Genomic DNA, 27,545 nt, shown 5'->3' with positions numbered 1-27,545 from the left:
TTCTGACGTGAAGTGAATTACATTTATATTGCGCTTTTTCTCAAGTGACTCAAAGCGCTTTACATAGTGAAACCCAATATCTAAGTTACATTTAAACCAGTGTGGGTGGCACTGGGAGCAGGTGGGTAAAGTGTCTTGCCCAAGGACACAACGGCAGTGACTAGGATGGCGGAAGCGGGGATCGAACCTGCAACCCTCAAGTTGCTGGCACGGCCACTCTACCAATTGAGCTATACCGCCCCAACCGACGTCACTTCCTGTGTGGACGAGGTCTTTCTGGCCTCACTTCCTGTGTGAGGCGAGGTCTTTCTGGCGTCACTTCCTCTCCGAACTCACTTTTCACAGTTCTGTTGTGTTTATGTTGTGTTACAGTGCGGATGTTCTCCCGAAATGTGTTTGTCATTCTTGTTTGGTGTGGGTTCACAGTGTGGCGTATATTTCTAACAGTGTTAAAGTTTTTTATACTGGTACCCTCAGTGTAACCTGTATGGCTGTTGATGAAGTATGCGTTGCATTCGCTCGTGTCTGCGTACAGAGGCCGCACATATCTTGTGACTGGGTCTGAACGATGTTAGAATGGATGAAAAGCGGACGTGACGATAGCTCGTAGAGTACGTTAAAGGTTAATTTGTTCAACCTTGGCCCACGGCTTTGTTCAGTTTTAAATTTTGGCCTACTCTGTATTTGAGTTTGACACCCCTGATCTAGATCATAGTGTGATAGTCCAGTCCATAGTGGATCTAGTTAATAGTATGAGAGTCCAGGCCGTAGTGGACCTAGTTAATAGTGGGAGAGTCCAGGCCGTAGTGGGGCCAGCTGGAGACAAGTCAGCAGCGCAGAAAGGTTCTCAACTGAAGCACAGATGAGTGGTCCATCCCAGGTCCCGACTTTGAACAGCTAGCGAATCATCTGTGGTCACCTAATCTGTTCAGAGCAGAAAAGAGACGGCAGATCAAATGGTCTAAAAGGGGGGTCTATTTAAAGGCCTACTGAAATGCGATTTTCTTATTTAAACGGGGATAGCAGGTCCATTCTATGTGTCATACTTGATCATTTCGCGATATTGCCATATTTTTGCTGAAAGGATTTAGTAGAGAACATCGACGATAAAGTTCGCAACTTTTGGTCGCTGATAAAAAAAGCCTTGCCTGTACCGGAAGTAGCAGACGAGTAGCGTGACGTCACAGGTTGTGGAGCTCCTCACATCTGCACATTGTTTACAATCATGGCCACCAGCAGCGAGAGCGATTCAGACCGAGAAAGCGACGATTTCCCCATTAATTTGAGCGAGGATGAAAGATTTGTGGATGAGGAAAGTGAGAGTGAAGGACTAGAGGGCAGTGGGAGCGATTCAGATAGGGAAGATGCTGTGAGAGGCGGGTAGACCTGATATTCAGCTGGGGATGACTAAAACAGTAAATAAACACAAGACATATATATACTCTATTAGCCACAACACAACCAGGCTTATATTTAATATGCCACAAATTAATCCCGCATAACAAACACCTCCCCCCTCCCGTCCATATAACCCGCCAATACAACTCAAACACCTGCACAACACACTCAATCCCACAGCCCAAAGTACCGTTCACCTCCCCAAAGTTCATACAGCACATATATTTCCCCAAAGTTACGTACGTGAGATGCACATACGCACGTACGCGCAAGCGATCAAATGTTTGGAAGCCGCAGCTGCATGCGTACTCACGGTACCCCGTCTGCGCATCCAACTCAAAGTCCTCCTGGTAAGAGTCTCTGTTGTCCCAGTTCTCCACAGGCCAATGGTAAAGCTTGACTGTCATCTTTCGGGAATGTAAACAATGAAACACCGGCTGTGTTATCCGGCACAACAGTCAGGGGGTGCATTCTACGACGGGGGTGCGTTATCCGGCACTACACCTGCCGCAATACACCGCTTCCCACCTACAGCTTTCTTCTTTGCTGTCTCCATTGTTCATCGAACAAATTGCAAAAGATTCACTAACACAGATGTCCTGAATACTGTGGAATTTTGCGATGAAAACAGACGACTTAATAGCTGGCCACCATGCTGTCCCAAAATGTCCTCTACAATCCGCGACGTCACACGCAGGCGTCATCATACCGAGACGTTTTCAGCAGGATATTCCGCGCGAAATTTAAAATTGCACTTTAGTAAGCTAACCCGGCCGTATTGGCATGTGTTGCAATGGTAAGATTTCATCATTAATATATAAACTATCAGACTACGTGGTCGGTAGTAGTGGGTTTCAGTAGGCCTTTAAAGGCTAGAGTGTACAAATGAGTTTTAAGATGGGACTTAGATGCTTCTACTGAGGTAGCATCTCTAACTGTTACCGAGAGGGCATTCCAGAGACTCCAAACGTGCAAACTCATAACCACACGCACCTGCACGCCTAATAAAGCACAGTGTGTCAGGGTCTGACCGCGCACGGCAGGAGAGGAAATGGAAACAGTCGGGAGGTGGCAGATTTACTGAGCGTAACAACCAGGTGGACTGGGAAAAGGGGGAGGGGCTAAAAATCCCCAATCATGCTGAGCACAAACAGTGAGAAGCTCCAAACCTTTTATTTTTTATTTTTTTTGTACTTTTCACTCTTATTTCCGCACTTCCAGACATCTGGTGGCGCTGGTCCCCGGATCGTCTTCATTGGCCTCTCACCCAGCAGGTATCACACCTCTCTTTGAGAGCATGGTGATTTTCTCCCAAGCAATTATTCAGCCTGCCTGCTGGAGCGAGAGACCTGAAAACGTGTTAGCTTGCTCCGTAACTTGCACTTGAAGTCAACTTCTGCACCCCTGCAGGTCTAAGGGCTGCAGCTCTGGCCGCCAGGACTTGCTCGCTCTGCCTTTGAACGCTGCTTCAAAAGGCAAAGGGGAAGCAGTTCCAGACAGGAAACAGACATCTTTTATTTTAATTAGAAGTGAAGCAATTAGATGCTTGCCTCCCCTTTCAAACCTCTCACTGTGGCACAAAGGCCAACCAAGTACAGTACAGTATTTGTTGGTAATCCGAATAATTGTACGAAAACCGAATCAATTTGTTACATGAGAAATAATTCCAACCCAAAAATATGAACACGAAACTAGAGGTGTCCGATAAATGCTTTAAAATGTAATATCGGAAATTATCAGTATCGGTTTTTTTATTATCGGTATTGGCTTTTTTTTCTTTTTTTTAAAATTAAATCAACATAAAAAACACAAGATACACTTACAATTAGTGCACCAACCCAAAAAACCTCCCTCCCCCATGTACACTCATTCACACAAAAGGGTTGTTTCTTTCTGTTATTAATATTGTGGTTCCTACATTATATATCAATATATATCAATACAGTCTGCAAGGGATACAGTCCGTAAGCACACATGATTGGTCCACTAATAGTACTAACCTTTAACAGTTAATTTTACTAATTTTCATTGATTACTAGTTTCTATGTCACTGTTTTTATATTGTTTTACTTTCTTTTTTATTCAATAATTTTTTTTAAATTTATTTATCTTATTTTATTTTATTAATATTTTTTTTTAAAAAGGACCTTATCCTCACCATACCTGCTTGTCTAAATTAGGCATAATAATGTGTTAATTCCACGACTGTGTATATCAGTATCGGTTGATATCGGTATCGGTTGATATCGTTATCTGTAATTAAAGAGTTGGACAATATCGGATATCGGCTAAAAGCCATTATCGGACATCCCTACACAAAACACATTTTTGAAAAATATTTATATATTTATATTTTATATTTTTACATGCATAAAACATAGCCACCCTTTGCTCTGATTACTGCTTTGCACACTCTTGGCATTCTCTCGATGAGCTTCAAGAGGTAGTCACCTGAAATGGTTTTCACTTCACAGGTGTGCTTGAAGCTCATCGAGAGAATGCCAAGAGTGTGCAAAGCAGTAATGTAATTACATTGTACAGTACAATGTAATTAGTCATGACAAAATATGGAATGGATAAATGAACATTTTATCACTTTTATCTTTATCGAACAGCTCAGTTCTTTCTTGAATTTGATAGTGTTTCTCATCTTCTTTATCAAAGTGCTGGCAATTCTCTTTGGGCTCTTTGCAGTCGTACTCTTAGACTTAGACTGGGAGTTAGGCAAACTTTATTGACCCACAAGGGAAATATTTCCACACAGTAGTTCAGTTACAAAGGATGAAAAGGGTAAGGATGGAAAGGATAATGCAGGTATAAAGTAGATAATCAATAAAAAAAAAAGCATATCCATCCATCCATTTTTCTACCGTTTGTCCTTCTCGGTGTCGCGGGGGTGACGGAGACTATCCCAGCTGCACTTGGGCGGAAGGCGGGGTACACCCTGGACAAGTAGACTGTCTATAGCACAAGTGTCAAACTCAAGGCCCGGGGGCCAGATGTGGATTGCCACTTCATTTTATTTGGCCCTCGAAAGCCTGGACATAATATGTACAAATAAAGTACTGTAACTTTTCTTACTAAATGTATTCTTTCTTTCTATTTTGGGGGAGAAAAAAAATATATGTACTCATGTAATCACAAATTATATTAACTTAAATATTGTCTAATAATGCAAAAATGTATTATCAAACATTGAAACCATTTTTTTAATATAAATAAATACTAATAATAATGATTTCAAATCCATAAAATTGTGCAATGTAAAATTAGCAATAGATTTCATGGTAAAATTGTGAAATTTACTGTGTTTTTACAGCATTTTTCTCTGAATAAAAAAACAGTACTTTTCTTTACTGTAATAAACTGTGGTGCTGTTTTAACATTTACAGTAAAACGCCGAAAAATCTACACTTTTTGATTTGCGGTAAAAAAAAACAAAAAAAAAACTGGCAGCTCAGGTGCCAAAATGTTACTGTAGAATTGCAGTTTTTTATTCACAGTAAAAAAAACAAATGTAAATTTTACAGTAAAATTCTGGCAACTGAGCTGCCTTTTTCAACCATAAAAACAGTAATGTTTTTCCATTTACAGTAATACACACTATATTTTGAGGTGAAATTATTGCAACTTAACATATTTTTTTACATTTTAGTTTTTAAAAAATCTACTCATGAAATGCATAAAAAAAATGTGTAATTATAGTATTCACTGTTAGAAGCTAGTCTAAAGCCTATTGGCCAAAACATTTAGAGTTACGCAGTGCACTTGAATGCATCGTTCTGTGTAAGTGTTCTATGAACAAATACACATAATAAACATCTCTATAGAAAATGTTCTTCAAAAACCGAAACATACAAAACCGAGGTAACACTTTAGTATTTTTAAATACTATTGAACACCTCTAAAAGGCCTCTAGAACACCATTTTTGCTATTATTTTTTGTCTTTTTTTGAGCTGTGAGTACTACTCAATAGTTTGCACCACAGGTGTCAAACTCAAGGCCCGGGACCACCACAGCATTGTATGTGCCCCGTTAAAAGTCTGGAAATAATATGCAATAAAAACGTACTTTATCTTCTCTTACTAAATGTATTTATTTTTTCAATTTTCACAATAAAAAAATACATATACATAACAATTATCTCTTTTTGCTGCAAAATGTTGTATAAAATGTCATTTTTCTAACAAAAAATGTCTATTTTTCAAATTGGGAGTTTAATTTTGGTGGTTAGAAACGGTTCAATTGCAACCCACATCAGCAGAATGGCTGTTTCACAAAAAAAAATGTCTTTACTTCAAACAAAGAAAATAGAGATATCTGTGTTTGCATTTGAACGTTTCATTTGTTCTTTCAGGAGCGAACAAACTGAGAAACCAGCTTTTTCGTCTGAACTGGGCTTGGATCTCGCTGGAGAAGCAGCACTACGAGGTGGATGAGGAGGTCAAGTTCCTGGAGGTGGTGCTCAAACGTCGAGGATACCTGGGAGAGACCTCCTTCATCAGTGAGTCTTTGTCACGGCCCCACTCTCAATGCAGTTTTATTTACTACATTCATACTTTAGAATGGAGACCAAATCCAGCCCGTCCAACCGTGCACCGATTCACGTAAACTCCAACGATGCCATGTTTTGGTACCTGGCTTTGCGTGACACCACACCCAGTTGCCGATTCAGCCAGCTCTTTTATTTAGGCACTTGGCGATTTCAATGCCAAAAAATTAATTGACTTAAACGCTACAACGTAGGTAAAGTAAAGCTCCACTTTTCCAAAAATATGCTAGTTTGATGCTAATATACAAACCCCAAAACCAGTGAAGTTGGCACGTTGTGTAAATCGTAAATAAAAACAAAATACAATGATTTTCAAATCCTCTTCAACTTATATTCAATTAAATAAACTGCAAAGACAAGATACTTAATGTTCGAACTGGAAAACTGTTATTTTTTGCAAATATTATCTCCTTTGGAATTTGATGCCTGCAACATGTTTCAAAAAAGCTGGCACAAGTGGCAAAAAAACTTATTTGGAACATCCCACAGGTGAACAGGCTAATTGGGAACAGGTGGGTGCCATGATTGGGTATAAAAGTAGCTTCAATGAAATGATCAGTCATTCACAAACAAGGATAGGGCGTGGGTCACCACTTTGTGAACAAATGCGTGAACAAATTGTCGAACAGTTTAAGAACAACATTTCTCAACCAGCTATTGCAAGGAATTTAGGGATTTCACCATCTGTGGTCCGTAATATCATCAAAAGGTTCAGAGAATCTGAAGAATTCAATGCACATAAGCAGCAATGCCCATGACCTTCGATCCCTCAGGCAGCACTGCACCAAAAACCGACATCAGTGTGTAAAGGATATCACGACATGGGCTCGCGAGCACTTCAGAAAACCACTGTCAGTAACTATAGTTTGTTGCTACATCTGTAAGTGCAAGTTAAAACTCTACTATGCAAAGCGAAAGCAATTTATCAACAACACCCAGAAACGCCGCCGGCTTCACTGGGCCCGAGCTCATCGAAGATTGACTGATGCAAAGTGGAAAAGTGTTCTGTGGTCTGACGAGTCCACATTTCTAATTGTTTTTGGAAACTGTGGACGTCATGTCCTACGGACCAAAGAGGAAAAGAACCATCCGGATTGTTATAGGCGCAAAGTTCAAAAGCCAGCATCTGTGATGGTATGGAGGTGTATTAGTGCCCAAGGCATGGGTAACTTACACATGTGTGAAGGCAACATTAATGCTGAAAGGTACATACAGGTTTTGGATTAACATATGTTGCCATCCAAGCCACGTCTTTTTCATGGACGCCCCTGCTTATTTCAGCAAGACAATGTCAAGCCACATTCTGTACGTGTTACAACAGCGTGGCTTCGTATTAAAAGATTGCGGGTACTAGACTGGCCTGCCTGTAGTCCAGACCTGTTTCCCATTGAAAATGTGTGGCGCAATATGCAGCCTAAAATACCACAGCGGAGAACCTGGACTGTTGACCAACTTAAGCTGTACATCAAGCAAGAATGGGAAAGAATTCCACTTCAAAAATTGGTCTCCTCCGTTCCCAAACGTTTACGAGTGTTGTTAAAAGGAAAGGCCATGTAACACAGTGGTAAACATTTTTGCAATGTGTTGCTGCCATTAAATTCTAAGTTAATGATTATTTGCAAAAACAAATTAAGTTTCTCAGTTGGAACATTAAATATATTGTGTTTAGAGTCTGTTCAATGAAATATAAGTTGAAAAGGATTTGCAAATCACTGTATTCTGTTTTTATTTACGATTTACACAACGTGCCAAATTCACTGGTTTGGGGTTTTGTATATTGGCTATGCTATTGACATAATACTGATTAGCATTCGCGATTTTACATGGCGATTTTATCAACTCCAAATTTGTTAATGACAACTAAGCTGCACATTACAATCAAACAGCTGGTGTGTAATGAGTACAATACTTGCAGTATTAACACTTTTTCGAGTGCAACAAAAACCAAAAACACACTCTAACGTCCATCTAACGTTTTAAACTTGCAACTGTAATTGCAACATTATGTCATACTTGCGAATTATAATATGATGATAATAAAACTAGACAAACCAACTAGACAGCAGTTATTATAATCAGCAAATGTTTCAAAATTGCAATAAAAAAGATTTTATTACAAAAACAATTTATATTTGTTAAACCACACAAAGGTACTAAAGATTGGTTGTGTTGAGTACCGGTATCGATTCCCATGTACCGGAAATTGGTACTGTATCGGTTCAAATGTGAACAGTACCCATCCATTGTACTGGTGAAAACTCTAGCTACTTCAGGTCTACTTGACCTCTGTAAACAGCGGCATCATACACATTTTGCATGAAAGCCTAAAAAAAAAGTAAAACACAGTTGATTATCAATCAATCAATGTTTATTTATTTATATAGCCCTAAATCACAAGTGTCTCAAAGGGCTGCACAAGCCACAACGACATCCTCGGTACAGAGCCCACATAAGGGCAAGGAAAAACTCACCCCAGTGGGACGTCGATGTGAATGACTATGAGAAACCTTGGAGAGGACCGCATATGTGGGTAACCCCCCCCCCCGTTAGGGGAGACCGAATGCAATGGATGTCGAGTGGGTCTGACATAATATTGTGAGAGTCCAGTCCATAGTGGATCCAACATAATAGTAAGAGTCCAGTCCATAGTGGGGCCAGCAGGACACCATCCCGAGCGGAGACGGGTCAGCAGCGCAGAGATGTTCCCAACCGATATACAGGCGAGCGGTCCACCCCGGGTCCCGACTCTGGACAGCCAGCACTTCATCCATGGCCACCGGACCTGTGCCCCCCTCCACAAGGAAGAGGGGAGCAGAGAAGAAAAGAAAAGAAACGGCAGATCAACTAGTCTAAAAGGGGGGTCTATTTAAAGGCTAGAGTATACAAATGAGTTTTAAATTGGGACTTAAATGCTTCTACTGAGGTAGCATCTCTAAATGTTACCGGGAGGGCATTCCATAGTACTGGAGCCCGAATAGAAAACGCTCTATAGCCCGCAGACTTTTTTTGGGCTCTGGGAATCACTAATAAGCCGGAGTTCTTTGAACGCAGATTTCTTGCCGGGACATATGGTACAATACAATCGACAAGATAGGACAGAGCTAGACCGTGTAGTATTTTATATATATTATGGGCGGCGGGGCCTGTTGCAGGTTGCCAGGTGCTTTTCAAGTGATACAATCAAATCAACAGTGCACGAGAACTGAACGGTCATGAAGACCACGCAGGAGGAATCCCATGTTTCCCATTATTTCCCCCATTATTTTGAAATGCAAATATTGATGCATCATGTTTACATGCAATCATGGCATCCCTAAAAAAAAAAAAAAAAAAGAACCGTTTGTGTAACAACTAGAGATGCGCGGATAGGCAATTATTTCATCCGCAACCGCATCACAAAAGTCGTCAACCATCCGCCATCCACCCGAACTAACATTTAATCAAAACCGCACCCGCCCGCCATCCACCACCCGCCCGTTGTTATATATCTAATATAGACGATGCAAGGCATTAGTGAGGTTATAAAGTTTTTGCCTGTTAAAGAAAGGAGACTGATCCAATGTAGCGGAGACTGATCCAATGTAGCAGAGACTTTCAATGCGTGCCACGCTGTCACGGCCCAGACGCACACCAGTGCGCAATCATCTGGGAGCCGCGCTGAGCGCACCTCCAAGCGCGCTCGCGCCACTCAAACTGCTGCAGGCAGCTGCGTTCTATCTTGTTTTAACATCCTGTGGCACTCTTCTGGGATCACGGCGGACGAAACTGCTCATGCTCAGGGTGTTTGTGGAGGTTTGGGGTTTTGCACAAATGTGATGCACCATGTTAGATGTCCCGGTTTTGTGACTGTCGTAGACATAAACAGCGTCGCAGCTCTTGCAAATCACGTAGCCAGCATTACTATCATCCTGATTTACAACCTCATAAAAACGAGTCCACGCTGAACTTTTCTGGCCTTTTTTTCCCCTGGTCTTTAGTATTCCCTTTTTTAGTTTGTCGCGTACCACGTTTGCTGCCGGCGTTGCCATCTCTTTTTTTTTTCTTCTTCTGTTGTGGCATGCTGCAGGTGCCTGCTCGTTTTTCGTATGTGGGTAACAACATTTAACTATGTATATATATTTCCGAATTGGTTTAACTGCCACCCGCCTTAATCTATTTAAAATCTTTTTTTTTTTTTTTTCAACCGCCCGACCCGACCCGCGGATAAAATCTAATTTTTTTTTATTTCAACCGCCCGACCCGCGGATAATCCGCGGACTCCGCGGTTGTGTCCGCAAACCGCGCATCTCTAGTAACAACCCTGCGTCCCAATACTTTTGTTCACAACCTTGCACCACAATCCATTCCAGACACCCTAAATACGAAAAAAGGGAAGCATCTCAGCACCAAGAATAGCTTGTTTTTATTGGCCATGCAAATATCAAACAGACAGACACATGCCCATTCTTGGTGCCATGGAGGTCACAACCTTTAACCCCTTCTTTACAGGCCCACATTTACATTGCGGTGAGGACATAAAGTTCCCTCAGACACTGCATGCACACAAGAGGGAGGTCAGCTGAAGTTGATGGCAGTGAAGTGGAAGTAAACAATCAAGACGATTGATTGGGTTTATGCATCCATCTTTTTTTTGGATGTGACAATTTACTGTCCTTAAAGTGGAAGTTTAATTACAAAGACTTGATGTTAAAAGGTCAAATTCCGTAGCATCACTAATAGCCCTGCTTCTATCTGCTACTGTATCTGTGCCCGCACCCCTTCCCCTCTCCCCGGGCCCTCCAACTGCATCCCTGAAGTGATATTCAAATTCGTGACCTTTGTTAACTTTGCACACAGCTCAACGCAGAAGAAAAAGGATTGTCTGTGTGCGAATCATTAAAAAGTGTCAAGAGAGACGCGGCAGACAATACGGTGTGAATGCGAGGTGTGAAATTGAAAAAGAGGCTTAGTTTTAATTACTTGCATTGATAGCAATTTGGGGGAATAATGAAAAGGAGGATTGTACAGCAGCGTGATGATCCCAGGTGATGTACCAATGAAAACTGAAAAACATTGTCAGGAACGTGGCTGGAAATTCAAATTGTTCTGATTAAGTGGAGCATTGCTGCTGTTTTATTAACGACTGCGATATAAATGAAAGAAATGCCACTTTGAACTCTGCGTGCTTGTTGTGTTCAATGTCTGAGGAGACGCCGCGAGGATGCTGCATGCATTCACAATAGTGTCACCACACGTCATAACCATACTTTTAATCATCTCTTCCAAAACGTTTGAATAATCGCAACAAATCAAGTTTCCCCATAAGAAATCATGTGAATCTGATTATACCATTCCAGACACTCAAAAATATGAACACAAAACACATTTTGTAGAGAGTCATACAGAAAACAATGTATAAAACGTTTAACATCATTTTTACCTTTAATGGAGAAGCTTTCTTTCTCAAAGTGTTGACACTCGCAACTTTCTTTGGTCCCACTCTGGATAACTTTGGAGTTGTGCTAAATAAAAATGTTAAAAAGCACACATCCGATTCCATGTACTGATACACGAGCAAATGGACTAGTTTGTATGGAGGGTCAATTAATTTAATACAACTTTGAATACTGACTTAAATATGTCATTATTTAAGTAATAATTTAATATAAAAGTACATTTAATTATTCAATCATTAAATTATTATTTTAATGTTCAATTAAATTTTTCATTATTTCCATGATTTATTTTGCAATTAAATGTTTTGTTATTTTATTATTTATTTATTGTTTCAAAGTCAATCAATCAATCAATCAAAGTTTATTTATATAGCTTTTAATCACGAGTGTCTCAAAGGGCTGCACAAGCCACGACGACATCCTCGGCTCAGATCCCACATCAGGACAATGAGAAACCTTGGAGTGGGACCCCCAAATATGTCATTATTTAAGTAATTATTTAATGTAAAAGTACATTTAATTATTCAACCATTAAATTATTATTTTAATATTTAATTAACTTTTACAATATTTACATGATTTATGGAATTATTTTACGATTAAATACATGTTTTATTATTTCATTATTGTTTCACCATTTAATTATATATTTCATGATTTCATGAATCATTTCATGATTTCTCATTTAAAAAATTAACTTAATGATTTCCCGATTTGATAAATATATTCCTAATTTCATGATTGGATTGAAATTTTTCCTGATTCGTTTAATTATTTCATGATTTAATCAACTATTTCACGATTTAATTCATTATTTCTTGACTTAAGTCATTGTTTCATAAACATGTGTGGCAGCACTTCATGAATGTATTTTATCCGTCAAAATTCGCCGTGGAAGTCAGTGGGCGGATCCTAACACATTATCAAAATAAAAGCCCGCCAGTAAAAACACAGTTTCCACCAGCACCTCAGCATGTCTTCCCTACAAGGTTTCCCTTATTTTCTCCTATTTTCCAGGACTTCTCCCTTGTTTTCGTGTATAAATGTTGACAGGAGTGCTTTGCATCCATGTTTTTAAATCATTCACAGTTAGAGATGTCCGATATTATCGGCCGATAAATGCGTTTAAATGTAATATCAGAAATTATCGGTATCGTTTTTTTTATTATCGGTATCGTTTTTTGTTTTTTTTGTTTGTTTTTATTAAATCAACATAAAAAACACAAGATACACTTACAATTAGTGCACCAAACCAAAAAAACCTCCCTCTCCCATTTACATTCATTCACACAAAAGGGTTGTTTCTTTCTGTTATTAATATTCTGGTTCCTACATTATATATCAATATATATCAATACAGTCTGCAAGGGATACAGTCCGTAAGCACACATGATTGTGCGTGCTGCTGGTCCACTAATAGTACTAACCTTTAACAGTTAATTTTACTAATTTTTATTAATTACTAGTTTCTATGTATCTGTTTTTATATTGTTTTACTTTCTTTTTTATTCAAGAAAATGTTTTTAATTTATTTATCTTGTTTTATTTTATTAATTTTTTTTAAAAGTACCTTATCTTCACCATACCTGGTTGTCCAAATTAGGCATAATAATGTGTTAATTCCACGACTGTATATATCGGTTGATATCGGTATCGGTAATTAAAGAGTTGGATAATATCGGATATCGGCAAAAAGCCATTATCGGACATCCCTACTCACAGTGGATGTAACAACCCCGCGTCCCGATACTTTTGCTCTCAACGTTGCACCACAAGCTGTTTGCCGTGTGCGGCTTTCATCCGACGAGTGAAGAGTTAGCGAGCGGTAATAAAGCTGCCGCCCGCTGATGGAAAGATCACAAACGTAGAAATTAGATAAGTCGGAACAATTTTGTCCTTACAAAGCCCTCAATAGCAATAAAGCTTTTATGTTGTGCATTGCTCACTAGATTGAGCGCAGGCTTAAATCCCCTGGGGGAGATTTACTCACAACCTCTTTGTGGGGGAAAAAACAACAACAAAGTATTTTCAGACCTGACTAAATGAACCAACAAACTTTTCTCTATAAGCTCTGCTTTTATTTACTCCTGGTCGAATTGTGCAAATGTAAACATCACGTTCTTTCAACTGTTACTATTGCACTCGCTCATTGTCAATGATATTGCTGTTCATACACTGTATTGCCACCCATCCAAATGATCAGAATCAGGTGTCCTAATCATTTGGCCCAGCCACAGGTGTATCAAATCAGAGACTGTTTCTACAAACATTTGTGTAAGAATGGGCCGCTTTTAGGAGCTCAGTGATTTCCAGCGTGGAACTGTCATAGGATGCCACCTGTGAAACAAATGTCCTAAATATCCCAAGGTCAACTGTCGGCTTTATTATAAGAAAATGGAAGAGTTTGGGAACAACAGCAACTCAGCCACCAAGTGGTAGGCCAGTGTTTTTCAACCACTGTGCGGCGGCACACTAGTGTGCCGTGAGATACAGTCTGGTGTGCTGTGGGAGATTATCTAGTTCAGTGGTTCTCAACCTTTTTCCAGTGATGTACCCCCTGTGAATTTTTTTTTAATTCAAGTACCCCCTAATCAGAGCAAAGCATTTTTGGTTGAAAAAAAGAGATAAAGGAGTAAAATATAGCACTATGTCTTCAGTTTCTGATTTGTTAAATTGTATAACAGTGCAAAATATTGCTCATTTGTAGTGGTCTTTCTTGAACTATTTGGAAAAAAAGATAGGTTTTTATTAGAGATGCCCGATAATATCGGCCTGCCGATAAATGCGTTAAAATGTAATATCGGAAATTATCGGTATCGGTTTTTTTATTATCTGTATCGTTTTTTGTTTTTTGTTGTTTTTTTTATTAAATCAACATAAAAAACACAAGATACACTTACAATTAGTGCACCAACCCAAAAAAAAATCCTCCCCCATTTACACTCATTCACACAAAAGGGTTGTTTCTTTCTGTTATTAATATTCTGGTTCCTACATTATATATCAATATATACGAAGAGAGCCGACTCCACTCTCGGCCGCCCACTAACCCGGCCAGTGTCCAGTCCGCATGGATGAGCGAGGATGCGTCCAAGGAGACTGAGGTGTCCGATACCTGCTCATTCATCCAAGACTGTAATGGTTGGACTAAGGGGAGGTGACGGCGACAGACACTAGATGGCAGTATGTACAATGATTTATTATATATATATATATAATAATCAAACAATACAAATATAAACTAAGGAAAATGGAGTGTCAACTAGATCCAAAAGTATATGTGGTGTGTGGCTATGTGTGTGATTAGCTGTAGTGTGTGTTACCAAGTGTTGTGTTGGGTGAGAGGAGGAACAAGACAGGAAGACAGTCCGTTGGGCAGGCAGATGATCCAGGGCAGGAGAGAAGAGGCAAGATCCGTTTCCAAGCGGGAGGTCGTGAATCCAAAAGGGCAGTCCGGGAGGTAAGGGAAACAACAGGGGATCACGGAAGAACACGGGAAGCGCTGCAGGAAGACAACAGGAACATCAGAACACAACGGAAACACGGAAGTCACAGTGGAGGCTCGAGTTCGCGGGATGAAAGCCAGACACAGGATGCTTACAAGGGTAAGAAGACTATACTCTGGCGAGCGACGGCAGGTTGTCCAGGCTTAAGAAGACCGCTTGATCATCACAGGCAGGTGTGCCGATTGTCTGTAAATGATTGCAGCTGGCGGCTTCTGCTGGGCGGAGACGCGCGCGGCGCGTCCCTGGCTGGGCGCGGCCGTGGGCGTGTCCCGAGGTGCACTCACTGGAGCGCACGGATGAATGAACGGCGTTGGCAGGAGTCTGAGCCGTAACAAAGACACTGTGAAGCTTGTCCAGCTCCGCAGCCCTGTCTCTTCGTCCGCATCTCCTCCAGACTCTGGTGTGGCAGAGACCCAGCAGCTGGTCTCCATGGCCAAAAGAGAGGGGGGGGGGGCACAGGTCCGGTGGCCATGGATGAAGTGCTGGCTGTCCAGAGTCGGGACCCGGGGTGGACCGCTCGCCTGTGCACGGCCGCCCACTAACCCGGCCAGTGTCCAGTCCGCATGGATGAGCGAGGATGCGTCCAAGGAGACTGAGGTGTCCGATACCTGCTCATTCATCCAAGACTGTAATGGTTGGACTAAGGGGAGGTGACGGCGACAGACACTAGATGGCAGTATGTACAATGATTTATTATATATATATATATAATAATCAAACAATACAAATATAAACTAAGGAAAATGGAGTGTCAACTAGATCCAAAAGTATATGTGGTGTGTGGCTATGTGTGTGATTAGCTGTAGTGTGTGTTACCAAGTGTTGTGTTGGGTGAGAGGAGGAACAAGACAGGAAGACAGTCCGTTGGGCAGGCAGATGATCCAGGGCAGGCCTGGACTCTTACTATTATGTTGGATCCACTATGGACTGGACTCTCACAATATTATGTCAGACCCACTCGACATCCATTGCTTTCGGTCTCCCCTAGAGGGGGGGGGTTACCCACATATGCGGTCCTCTCCAAGGTTTCTCATAGTCATTCACATCGACGTCCCACTGGGGTGAGTTTTTCCTTGCCCGTATGTGGGCTTTGTACCGAGGATGTCGTTGTGGCTTGTGCAGCCCTTTGAGACACTTGTGATTTAGGGCTATATAAATAAAGATTGATTGATTGATTGATATATCAATACAGTCTGCAAGGGATACAGTCCGTAAGCACACATGAGTGTGCGTGCTGCTGGTCCACTAATAGTACTAACCTTTAACAGTTAATTTTACTCATTTTCATTCATTACTAGTTTCTATGTAACTGTTTTTATATTTTTTATTCAAGAAATTGTTAATTTATTTATCTTATTTTATAAAAAAATTTAAAAAGTACCTTATCTTCACCATACCTGGTTGTCCAAATTAGGCATAATAATGTTTTAATTCCACGACTGTATATATCGGTTGATATCGGTATCGGTAATTAAAGAGTGGACAATATCGGAATATCAGATATCGACAAAAAGCCATTTATCGGACATCCCTCGTTTTTATTTATATTTATAAAGGATTTTTTAATTGTTACTATTTTTAGAATATTTTAAAAAAAATCTCACGTACCCCTTGCATACCTTTAAGTACCCCCAGGGGTACGCGTACCCCCATTTGAGAACCACTGATCTAGTTTCACCTATTTGGGTTAAAAATATTTTTTGCAAACTTGTAATTATTGTCTGCAAAGGATGTGTTGTTGTTGTTGAGTGTCGGTGCTGTCTAGAGCTCGGCAGAGTAACCGTGTAATACTCTTCCATATCAGAGGAGATCAATTTTTGAAGTGGAGTTCTTTCCCATTCTTGCTTGATGTACAGCTTAAGTTGTTCAACAGTCCAGGTTCTCCGTTGTGGTATTTTAGGCTGCATATTGCGCCACACATTTTCAATGGGAAACAGGTCTGGACTACAGGTAGGCCTGTCTAGTACCCGCAATCTTTTACTAAGAGGCCACGCTGTTGTAACACGTGCAGAATGTGGCTTGACATTGTCTTGCTGAAATAAGCATGAAAAAGACGTGGCTTGGATGGCAACATATGTTGCTCCAAAACCTGTATGTACCTTTCAGCATTAATGGTGCCTTCACAGATGTGTAAGTTACCCATACCTTGGGCACTAATACACCCCCATACCATCACAGGACGTGGTCTTTGGGTTGTGTTTTCCCGGAATGCAAAGGAAAGTTGGCGCGGGCAAGGTGTGAATGTGAGTACATTTTTATTTTAACACTAACAAACTACAAAAAGGGGTACAAACAAAAGGCGCGCTCATAGGCGGAGATAAACTTGGCTAAGAAAACAAAAACTAGAACAAAGGCAAAACTATGGACGTGAAACTAATAAACACTTAATGTGACAAGAGCAAAACAAAAATGTACGTGGCATGGCATGAAGCAAACACTATGGAATAAGCAGGGCATGATAATGACAGAGGTAAACAGAGTTAGAAAGGATAGATAGATATGATAATGTCACCATGCCGACTGCCTGGCAACAACAAGCTTAAATACTGGTGACATGATCAGTGAAAACAGGTGCGTAACTCAAAATGTGAAAACGTGAGACAGGTGCGTGACATGAGGATGTGAACCAGGTGAAACTAATGGTTACTATGGTGACAAAGCAAGGGAGTGAAGACAAGAACGAAAAAGTGTCCAAAAACCAAGCAAAACATAACTAAACAAAACATGATCACAGACATGACAGCTACAAAGTAAACAAGAACAGAATGCTGGATAACAGCAAAGACTTACTGCGGAGTCCACAAAGTACATCCGAACATGACATGACAATCAACAATGTCCCCACAAAGAAGGATAAAAGCAACTGAAATATTCTTGACTGCTAAAACAAAGTAGATGCGGGAAATATCGCTCAAAGGAAGACATGAACCTGCTACAGGAAAATACCAAAAAAAGAGGAAAAAGCCACCAAAATAGGAGCGCAAGACAAGAACTAAAACACTACACACAGGAAAACAGCAAAAAAGTCTAAATAAGTCAGGGCGTGATGTGACAGGTGGTGACAGTACACCTACTTTGAGACAAGAGCTATAGTGATGCATGCTTGGTTATGGTTTAAAGTCATATCCAACAATTCAATGACGACTTTTTACTGTCAACTGAGTTTCGTTTTTTTAATGATTTCTGCTGGTGGTGTGCCTCCGCATTTTCTCAACGCAAAAAATGTGCCTTGGCTCAGAAAAGGTTGAAAAACACTGTGGTAGGCCAAGTAAACTGACAGAGAGGGGTCAGCGGATGCTGAAGCGCATAGTGCAAAGAAGTCGCCGACTTTCTGCGCAGTCAGTTGCTACAGAGCTCCAAACTTCATGTGACCTTCCAATTAGCCCACGTGCAGTACGCAGAGAACTTCATTGAATGGGTTTTCCATGGCCATGCAGCTGCATCTAAGCCATACATCACCACGTCCAATGCAAAACGTCGGATGCAGTGGTGTAAAGCACGTCGCCACTGGACTCTAGAGCAGTGGCGACACCTTCTCTGGAGTGATGAATCACGCTTTTCCATCTGGCAATCTGATGGACCAGTCTGGGTTTGGAGGTTGCCAGGAGAACGCTACATTTCGGACTGCATTTTTGGTGGAGGAGGAATTATGGTGTGGGGTTGATTTTCAGAAGTTCCAGTGAAAGGAACTTTGAATGCTCCAGGATACCAAAAACATTTTGGACAATTCCATGCTCCCAACCTTGTGGGAACAGTTTGGAGTGGGGCCCCTTCCTCTTTCAACATGACTGTGCACCAGTGCACAAAGCAAGGTCCATAAAGACATGGATGACAGAGTCTGGTGTGGATGAACTTGACTGGCCTGCACAGAGTCCTGACCTGAACCCGATAGAACACCTTCGGGATGAATTAGAACGGAGACTGAGAGCCAGGCCTTCTCGACCAACATCAGTGTGTGACCTCACCAATGCGCTTTTGGAAGAATGGTCAAATTCCTATTAACACATTCCGCAACCTTGTGGACAGCCTTTCCAGAAGACTTGAAGCTGTAATAGCTGCAAAATGTGGTCTGACATCATATTGAACACTATGGGTTAGGAATGGGATGGCACTTCAAGTTCATATGTGAGTCAAGGCAGGTGGCCAAATACGTTTGGCAATATAGTGTAGAATAATTATCTGAATTATTTAATGTTGTGTAAATAATAACCAAGTCCTGCTGATTAGCATCAGTTGGAATCAGGAATGGTGACCTTTTGTCAAGATAGTTTTGTTTTGGAAGCATGCATTACAGTATGTCCTCATAAGAGTGACGACAGTGTTGACTGTCACGGTGATGAAGCAATTATTCCACCCAGACTCTAATTCTCCCGCCACATGCAGGCCACCAAAGCGGGCTCAATCAGTCACCTCGTTAGCGCTTTGATGAAGTTTTAGGATGAATCCGCGTCGTTCTTTCTCATCGCCAAGTTAACCCCCCACAACCCCGGGGCGGCGAAGGTGGGCCGTCTTATCTCAGCTCAGCTGGGCCGCTTTCCTTCCGTCTCTAATTTTTTACATATCAAAGTGGTTTCAAAGAGCAGGTGAATAAAGTAATTCTCGTCTTCACCTATAAAATCCCCAAATGTTAGCATATTCTGTGTGTGGCTTTAACATCTTCCTTCCTCAAACAGAATTATTTAACTTTTTTTTTCCTTCTACCAATGATGCTTTGGACCAAAAAGAAGACATTATATTATTTTTTCATTTGGGCTTTTGAAAAGCTTTATCATGCCCTTGTCGGGCCTGTCCGTCATTACGACATATACAAAATGAAAACAACCATTTTGCTTTGAAGCAGAGTATTTAGGGGCAATTTGGGCCATTTTCAGGGTTAGAAAATCCAAAAGTATTGCAAACATACAGTAGCATAAATGATTGTTTACAATTACAGTGGTACTTTGGTATATACGAGTTGAATTGGTTTGTGACGCACCTCGTACTTTGGAAAACACCTGCAACGCCCATTGAAATGAACTGAAATGAATTTATTCGGTGCTTGGCTTCCTGACAACGGCACAATTTTCCCTTTTAGCCTGCCTTTTAAGAAGAAAAACTAACAATTATATAAGAAAAACAATACAATATAATTTACTACAAACAATGTAATGCAAGGTAATAATGTCGTTTTTTAATAATAATGTATCAATCAATCAATCAAAGTTTATTTTTATAGCCCTTAATCACAAGTGTCTCAAAGGGCTGCACAAGCCACAACGACATCATCAGGGCATCATTTGCATATCCTTTTCAACTTATATACAATTGAATAGACTGCAAAGACAAGATATTTATTGTTCGCTTCATACTGCGCCACACATTTTCAATGGGAGACAGGTCTGGACTACAGGCAGGCCAGTCTAGTACCCACACTATTTTACTATGAAGCCACGCTGTTGTAACACGTGGCTTGGCATTGTCTTGTTGAAATAAGCAGGGGCGTCCATAACAACGTTGCTTGGATGGCAACATATGTTGCTCTAAAACTTGTATGTACCTTTCAGCATTAATGGTACCTTCACAGATGTGTAAGTTACCCATGCCTTGGGCACTAATACACCCCCATACCATCACAGATGCTCGTTTTTTAACTTTGAGCCTATAACAATCCGGATGGTTCTTTTCCTCTTTGTTCCGGAGGATACGACGTCCACAGTTTCCAAAAACAATTTGAAATGTGGACTCGTCAGACCACACAACACTTTTCCGCTTTATATCAGTCCATCTTAGATGAGCTCTGGTCCAGCGAGGCGGCGGTGTTTCTGGGTGTTGTTGATAAATGACTTTCGCTTTGCATAGTAGAGTTTTAACTTGCACTTACAGATGTAGCAACGAACTGTAGTTACTGACAGTGGTTTTCTGAAGTGTTCCCGAGCCCATGTGGTGATATCCTTTACACACCGATGTCGCTTTTTGATGCAGTACCGTGTGAGGGATCGAAGGTCACGAACATTCAATGTTGGTTTTCAGCCTTGCTGTTTACGTGCAGTGATTTCTGAAAATTCTCTGAACCTTTTGATGATATTACGGACCGTAGATGGTTAAATCCCTAAATTCCTTGCAATAGCTGGTTTTGAAATGTTGTTCTCAAACAATTTGCTCAAGCATTTCTTCACAAAGTGGTGACCCTCGCCCTATCTTTGTTTGTGAATGACTGAGCATTTCATGGAAGCTGCTTTTATACCCAATCATGGCACCCACCTGTTCCCAATTAGCCTGCTCACCTGTGGGATGTTCCAAATAAGTGTTTGATGAGCATCCCTCAACTTTCTCAGTGCTTTTTGCCACTTGTGCCAGCTTTTTTGAAACGTGTTGCAGGCATCCATTTCCAAATGAGCTAATATTTGCAGAAAAGAACAAAGATTTCCAGTTCGAACGTTAAGTATCTTGTCTTTGCAGTCTATTCAATTGAATATATGTTGAAAAGGATTTGCAAATCATTGTATTCTGTTTTTATTTACCATTTATACAACGTGACAACTTCACTAGTTTTGGGTTTTGTAAAAACAAAGTATTGTTGCTCTATAAACTATAAGCTAAGGATATTTTGGTTGTGTAGTTGTGCGTTCGCTACACCAATTAGCGGTAAAGAGGCTTGTAACCCAAATTGTTTTGATAACCTAAAGCGTAACAATTAGTCGAGAGACAGCTCGTATCCTAAAAAAACTTGTGAACTGGGGCTCCCGTATCCCAGTGGCGGGCCTAATGGCAAATAACTTATGTTTTCTCGGACTGAAAACTCATAATTGTGTTGATGAAGCCTCATTCAAAATTCTCTATCATGACGACAAACGCAACATAGTCTCAAGATTCTGAAGGCAAACAGACTGTCGACCATTATGATTTAAGTTTTGTTTTTTTTGCCAATACCAGTTTTCACACTTTTTAATGTACTCTTCCTCAAGGAACGTCTGGATCAGTACCAAATTCTAGTTTGTTGTAGTACACAGATGGTCGATGCTGAGTTATGAAGCATTTGAGCTTAATGTCATTGTCAAGTTTGAGTGGTTTTGTTGATAGTTTGATAGCAGTGACACCCACTAATGGCCAGAAAAATAGCCAAAACCTTTCTACAAATGCTTAGATTTACTTGAAATTGGATTTAATGGGGGGAAATATCAGCATGAATGTCCCGAAAGTGGTTCACAGGTGCGACCCAGCAACTTTGGGTGAAAAGAAACGACAAACAAACAAGCCCCAGTTTTAGAATAGACTGAACCGGTCTTAAAAACCCCTGCCATTAAAGCGTTTATTCCATAGTTTTATTGTTTGCCCTGCGGTGGCCTGCCATGTTTTTTGTTTGTTTTCTGTTTTCCGTTTACTGCCAGACCCCTGCTGTGTGTTGTGTGGTCAGTTAGCAGATAGAACGTAGGTTCTGTGGTCTACGCTTAATAGAAACACAGGGTGCAGACTGAGGTGTTGGATAATTGGCTTCACCGCCACCATAATCATATAAGACCCCCAATCCTTGGCCTTAAGTATGAATAGATATATTGAGGGAGGGGGGGTCAAACCAACCTTGGCTTGGTCTTATTGATGAGTTGATTTACAACACAGCCAATGGTGTACACCAGGAATGTTCAACTAAATTGTTTTAGAGGCGACCTAAGCAGAAAGCTAAAGATCTGGGGCCAAACTTTTCCTTTTATTATCAGTCTTATTTTGTATACCACCATCCTCGACAGCTTCTGCAAAAAAAGTCTCTCACAGGTTTTTTTAACTGAACTCTTGATTTAAAAAAAGCCCAATTGATGAAAAAGAGAGGACCTACAAACCCTGTTTTCATAAAATTGTGTTAGATGTAAATATAAACGGAATACAATGATTTGCAAATCCTTTTCAACCCATATTCAATTGAATGCACTACAAAGACAAGATATTTGACGTTCAAACTCATAAACTTTTTTTTTTTTTTGCAAATAATAATTAACTTAGAATTTCATGGTTGCAACATGTGCCAAAGTAGTTGGGAAAGGGCATGTTCACCACTGTGTTACATGGCCTTTCCTTTTAACAACACTCAGTAAACGTTTGGGAACTGAGGAGACACATTTTTTAAGCTTCTCAGGTGGAATTCTTTTCCATTCTTGCTTGATGTACAGCTTAAGTTGTTCAACAGTCCAGGGGTCTCCGTTGTGGTATTTTAGGCTGGACTACAGGCAGGCCAGTTTAGTACCCGCACTCTTTTACTATAAAGCCACGTTGATGTAACACGTGGCTTGGCATTGTTTTGCTGAAATAAGCAGGGGCGTCCATGGTAACGTTGCTTGGATGGCAACATATGTTGCTCCAAAACCTGTATGTACCTTTCAGCATTAATGGCGCCTTCACAGATGTGTAAGTTACCCATGTATTGGGCACTAATACACCCCCATACCATCACACATGCTGGCTTTTCAACTTTGCGCCTATCACAATCATGATGGTTCTTTTCCTCTTTGGTCCGGAGGACACGACATCCAGTTTTAACTTGCACTTACAGATGTAGCGACCAACTGTAGTTACTGACAGTGGGTTTCTGAAGTGTTCCTGAGCCCATGTGGTGATATCCTTTACACACTGATGTCGCTTGTTGATGCAGTACAGCCTGAGGGATCAAAGGTCACGGGCTTAGCTGCTTACGTGCAGTGATTTCTCCATATTCTCTGAACCCTTTGATGATATTACGGACCGTAGATGGTGAAATCCCTAAATTCCTTGCAATAGCTGGTTGAGAAAGGTTTTTCTTAAACTGTTCAACAATTTGCTCACGCATTTGTTGACAAAGTGGTGACCCTCGCCCCATCCTTGTTCGTGAATGACTGAGCATTTCATGGAATCTACATTTATACCCAATCATGGCACCCACCTGTTCCCAATTTGCCTGTTCACCTGTGGGATGTTCCAAATAAGTGTTTGATGAGCATCCCTCAACTTTATCAGTATTTATTACCACCTTTCCCAACTTCTTTCTCACGTGTTGCTGGCATCAAATTCTAAAGTTAATGATTATTTGCAAAAAATAAAATGTTTATCAGTTTGAACATCAAATATCTTGTCTTTGTAGCATATTCAACTGAATATGGGTTGAAAATGATTTGCAAATCATTGTATTCCGTTTATATTTACATCTAACACAATTTCCCAACTCATATGGAAACGGGGTTTGTACAATAGAAACTTGAGGAACACCACTGATATAACTGAAGAAGTTGAACAAATGACTACTGAGTGCATCTGACAATAACAAGCTTTGTTGCATAAATCACAGTATGAAAAAAAAGGTAAATGCCAAAAAAGAGAGGACTCAAAGGGGCGCCTTGCGGAACACCTCGGTTATGTAAATCATTAGTTTGGACCCCAGTGTTCTAAGGTTGAAATGTCACTGTGAGGATCTGCCAATGTGTTTACAGTGGTCCAGGTTCCTCTATACAACAGGAGCGCTTTAGTGTTTCTAGGAATTTGCTGCAAAAATGTTGGTCTCACAAGTTTTGAACTGAACTCGGGGGCCGGACTTCATGACCACATACTGTACATCAGGGCTACGGGTCTGTAGCCGGAGTACTGTGATGGCAAGTTTCTTTAGGACTGGGTTGATGACGGAGACTTTGAAGCAAAAGGACACAAGACATCCATCATTCAGTCTGTCCTGTGCACCTCTGTCAGTGTCTGGTTTGGATCGGCAACCAATCTGGACAGACACAGACTGCAACGGAGAACTAGGACTGCAGAAAAGATCATCGGTATCGACCAGGGTCAGGAAATGAGCAGGCAGCATCACTGCAGACCTCTCACACCCTGAAATTTGTTGAAATTATTCAAACTTGTTTCTAAGAACAGTTCGCCAAAACAACCAATAATAAGAACAGTTTCTTCTCTCCGGCTTTCAGTCGGATGAACGCTGTGAAAGAACTCTGGAACTAATCTGTCACTGTGAATGTACTTACTCATGCTCACGTCATCTTCTTTTTGCTTTGCTGTATTCACCACTGTATTATTATTCATTGGCTTTGCACATATTAGTTGTTTAAGTACTTGTTTATATTTTTAGTCAATCGTTAATATTTATTTTGTATATTGAACAGCCCACAGAGTCAGATTCCTTGTGTGTTTTGTTTAACATACTTTACCAATAAAGCTGATTCTGAAGGAGTTGCTAGGCAGACCTGGTCCAACACAATCTTTGCCAAATGAATTGATATATGGTATGTCAACAAGGTTTAAGAAGAAAACAGGTCCTTTATCCTCCACTTCAAGGTTCTATTTGCAAACATTTGTGTTTGGTAAAGACAGCGCTTGTTTGTGTCCTCTCTAAGGTATCGGCACCAAGGACGGAACGGCGCTCAAGGATAAAGATTTCCGTGGAAAAGCTCAGAAGCAGGTGCAGTTCAATCCCGGACAGACCGCCGCCACCTGGAAGGTCCGCATCCTGTCAGATAGCGAGTATGAGGTGTCAGAGACCTTCCAGATTGTTCTCTCTGAACCCGTTATGGCCGTCCTTGAATTCCCCGAGGTCGCCAGCGTGGAGATTCTGGACCCCGAAGACGGTAATCGTTTTTTTAACTCTACTGTACGGATTTGTTTATGCAAGCTAACTCTTGTACTCCTGAACTGACGCTCACAAAAGGGTGAAAATGTGTCAGAACAAACAAATACATCACATCAATCAATCAATCAATCAATGTTTATTTATATAGCCCTAAATCACAAGTGTCTCAAAGGGCTGCACAAGCCACAACGACATCCTCGGTACAGAGCCCACATAAGGGCAAGGAAAAACTTACCCCAGTGGGACGTCGATATGAATGACTATGAGAAACCTTGGAGAGGACCGCATATGTGGGTAACCCCCCCCTCTAGGGAGACCGAATGCAATGGATGTCGAGTGGGTCTAACATAATATTGTGAGAGTACAGTCCATAGTGGATTCAGCATAACAGTAAGAGTCCAGTCCACAGTGGGGTCAGCAGGAAACCATCCCGAGCGGAGACGGGTAAGCAGCGCAGAGATGTTCCCAACCGATACACAGGGGATCTGACATAGTTAAAAATATTATGATATTCTTAAATACCACGAGAAAGAATACTACAACTAAATGAGGCAATTCCTTAAGGAATTGTGTGTGAATGCTCCAATGTTGAAGTTAAACTAAAATACTGGAATTTTTTTTTAGAATTGTTGAATTAGAGCATACAATTCCCAAACAGGCTGAATATTTTGAAGTTGGAACAGTTTGAATCAGATGAAAAATGTGGGAGTTGTGGAACTTTGAAGATTGTCCCATTCATTTCAATGGGAATTTCCAAAATATTTGGGAGTTTTGGGAAAAGCGGGAATTTTTTGGAAACTGGTAAAAAAGTTGAATGTTCTGATTGAGTTGAAATGGTTGGTGTTGGAAAATCTTTTAAATCATTCGAGAAATGTTGAAGTAGTAACATGTTGAATTGAGAAATGGTATTAAGGAATTCCTGGAATTTCAGGAAAATTGGACATTTTTCCAGTTCAAAAAACAACTTAGTTTTTTTGTCCTGATTAAGAGGAATGATTTGACGGTGGAGCGATTGAAATGCGTTGAAAACTGTTGGAGTAGTCGCCAGAAAAAAGGGTGGAAATAGGGCTTTTTTGGAAAACCAGGAATTCTGGAAAATCCTGGAATTTTTTCGAACTTGGAAAAATTATAGTTTGAATTTCCAGGATGGCGGAATATGTTGAAGTTTTTTTGATAAGTTGAAAAATGTGAAAATGGTGGAAGTTTGAAAAATGGCCAATTCATTTTGAATGGGAATAATGTCCCGGAAAACCTGGAATTTTGGGAAATTTGGGAATTTTTTGAATTTGTCAAGGAAAGGCCCGAGATTCCCGAATAGGCTGAACAGTTTGAAGTTGGAACGGTTTGAATCGGATGAAAAATGTGAAAGGTAGAGCGCACCAAAATGTGGAAAAGAACAAGAAGTTGAATAATAAAAAGATGAATTTTGGTGTATAAAACCATATAACAATGCAAACACAAAAAATTACAGCACAATATTTATTGTGTTGGAATGCTGCATGTATTGAGGGTTGTGGGTGGCAGTGATGACAACGCTGTAGATACTTCCTGGTTGTTTCAAACCACACATCGCTTGTCCATTGCTTTCTTTGGACTTATATTGAGCTAGCAACACTAGGAAAATGTGAAAAAGACTCACAAAATAGCACAGTAGCTAACAGCAGAAGTGTGCTCTGCTGACTGAATGAGCACCGGAGATCGATCAACCCGCTTACAATCGTTGTGCACCCGGTGGCCCGACAGACACATAATGGGTGGATTTGACGTTCGTACATGAAGACAAGGCTCGTATACCAAATCATATTTTTATTATTGGTTTGTAAATGGGAAAGTTTGAACAATAAGGGTTCGTAAATCGAGGTTTAAGTGTACTCACCTTGACTCTACGAGCAGCGGCCCCCAGCTAAATAGATTTTGGACCGTTGCCATGAAATATGGTACATGCCTTGGCATCATTGACAAACACATGTAACATTTGAGCAATATTGATAGAAAAACATCAAGCAGGCGGACAAGTATAATAAGCACGCCTCTGACATACATCCAGAAGTGGAGTTTGACAGCAGGGCCATTTTCAAGCAATTAC

At 40.7% G+C, this 27,545-nt stretch overlaps 1 protein-coding gene across 1 annotated transcript in view; it reads left to right on the top strand.

Moving 5' to 3' along the window:
* frem2b (FRAS1 related extracellular matrix 2b) overlaps positions 1 to 27,545 on the top strand; it is a 230,062-nt gene that overhangs the window by 88,707 nt on the left and 113,810 nt on the right. Inside the window, exons 3-4 of the mRNA XM_061972514.1 lie at positions 5,757 to 5,903; positions 25,227 to 25,457. Coding sequence (XP_061828498.1) covers positions 5,757 to 5,903; positions 25,227 to 25,457 — 378 coding nt within the window. The remainder of the gene's footprint in view (positions 1 to 5,756; positions 5,904 to 25,226; positions 25,458 to 27,545) is intronic.

Source organism: Nerophis lumbriciformis, linkage group LG17 (assembly GCF_033978685.3).
Source record: "Nerophis lumbriciformis linkage group LG17, RoL_Nlum_v2.1, whole genome shotgun sequence".
NCBI classification, from domain to species: domain Eukaryota; kingdom Metazoa; phylum Chordata; class Actinopteri; order Syngnathiformes; family Syngnathidae; genus Nerophis; species Nerophis lumbriciformis.
The sequence above is the reverse complement of the archived record's forward strand: the minus strand, read 5'-3'. Positions and strand labels throughout refer to the sequence as shown.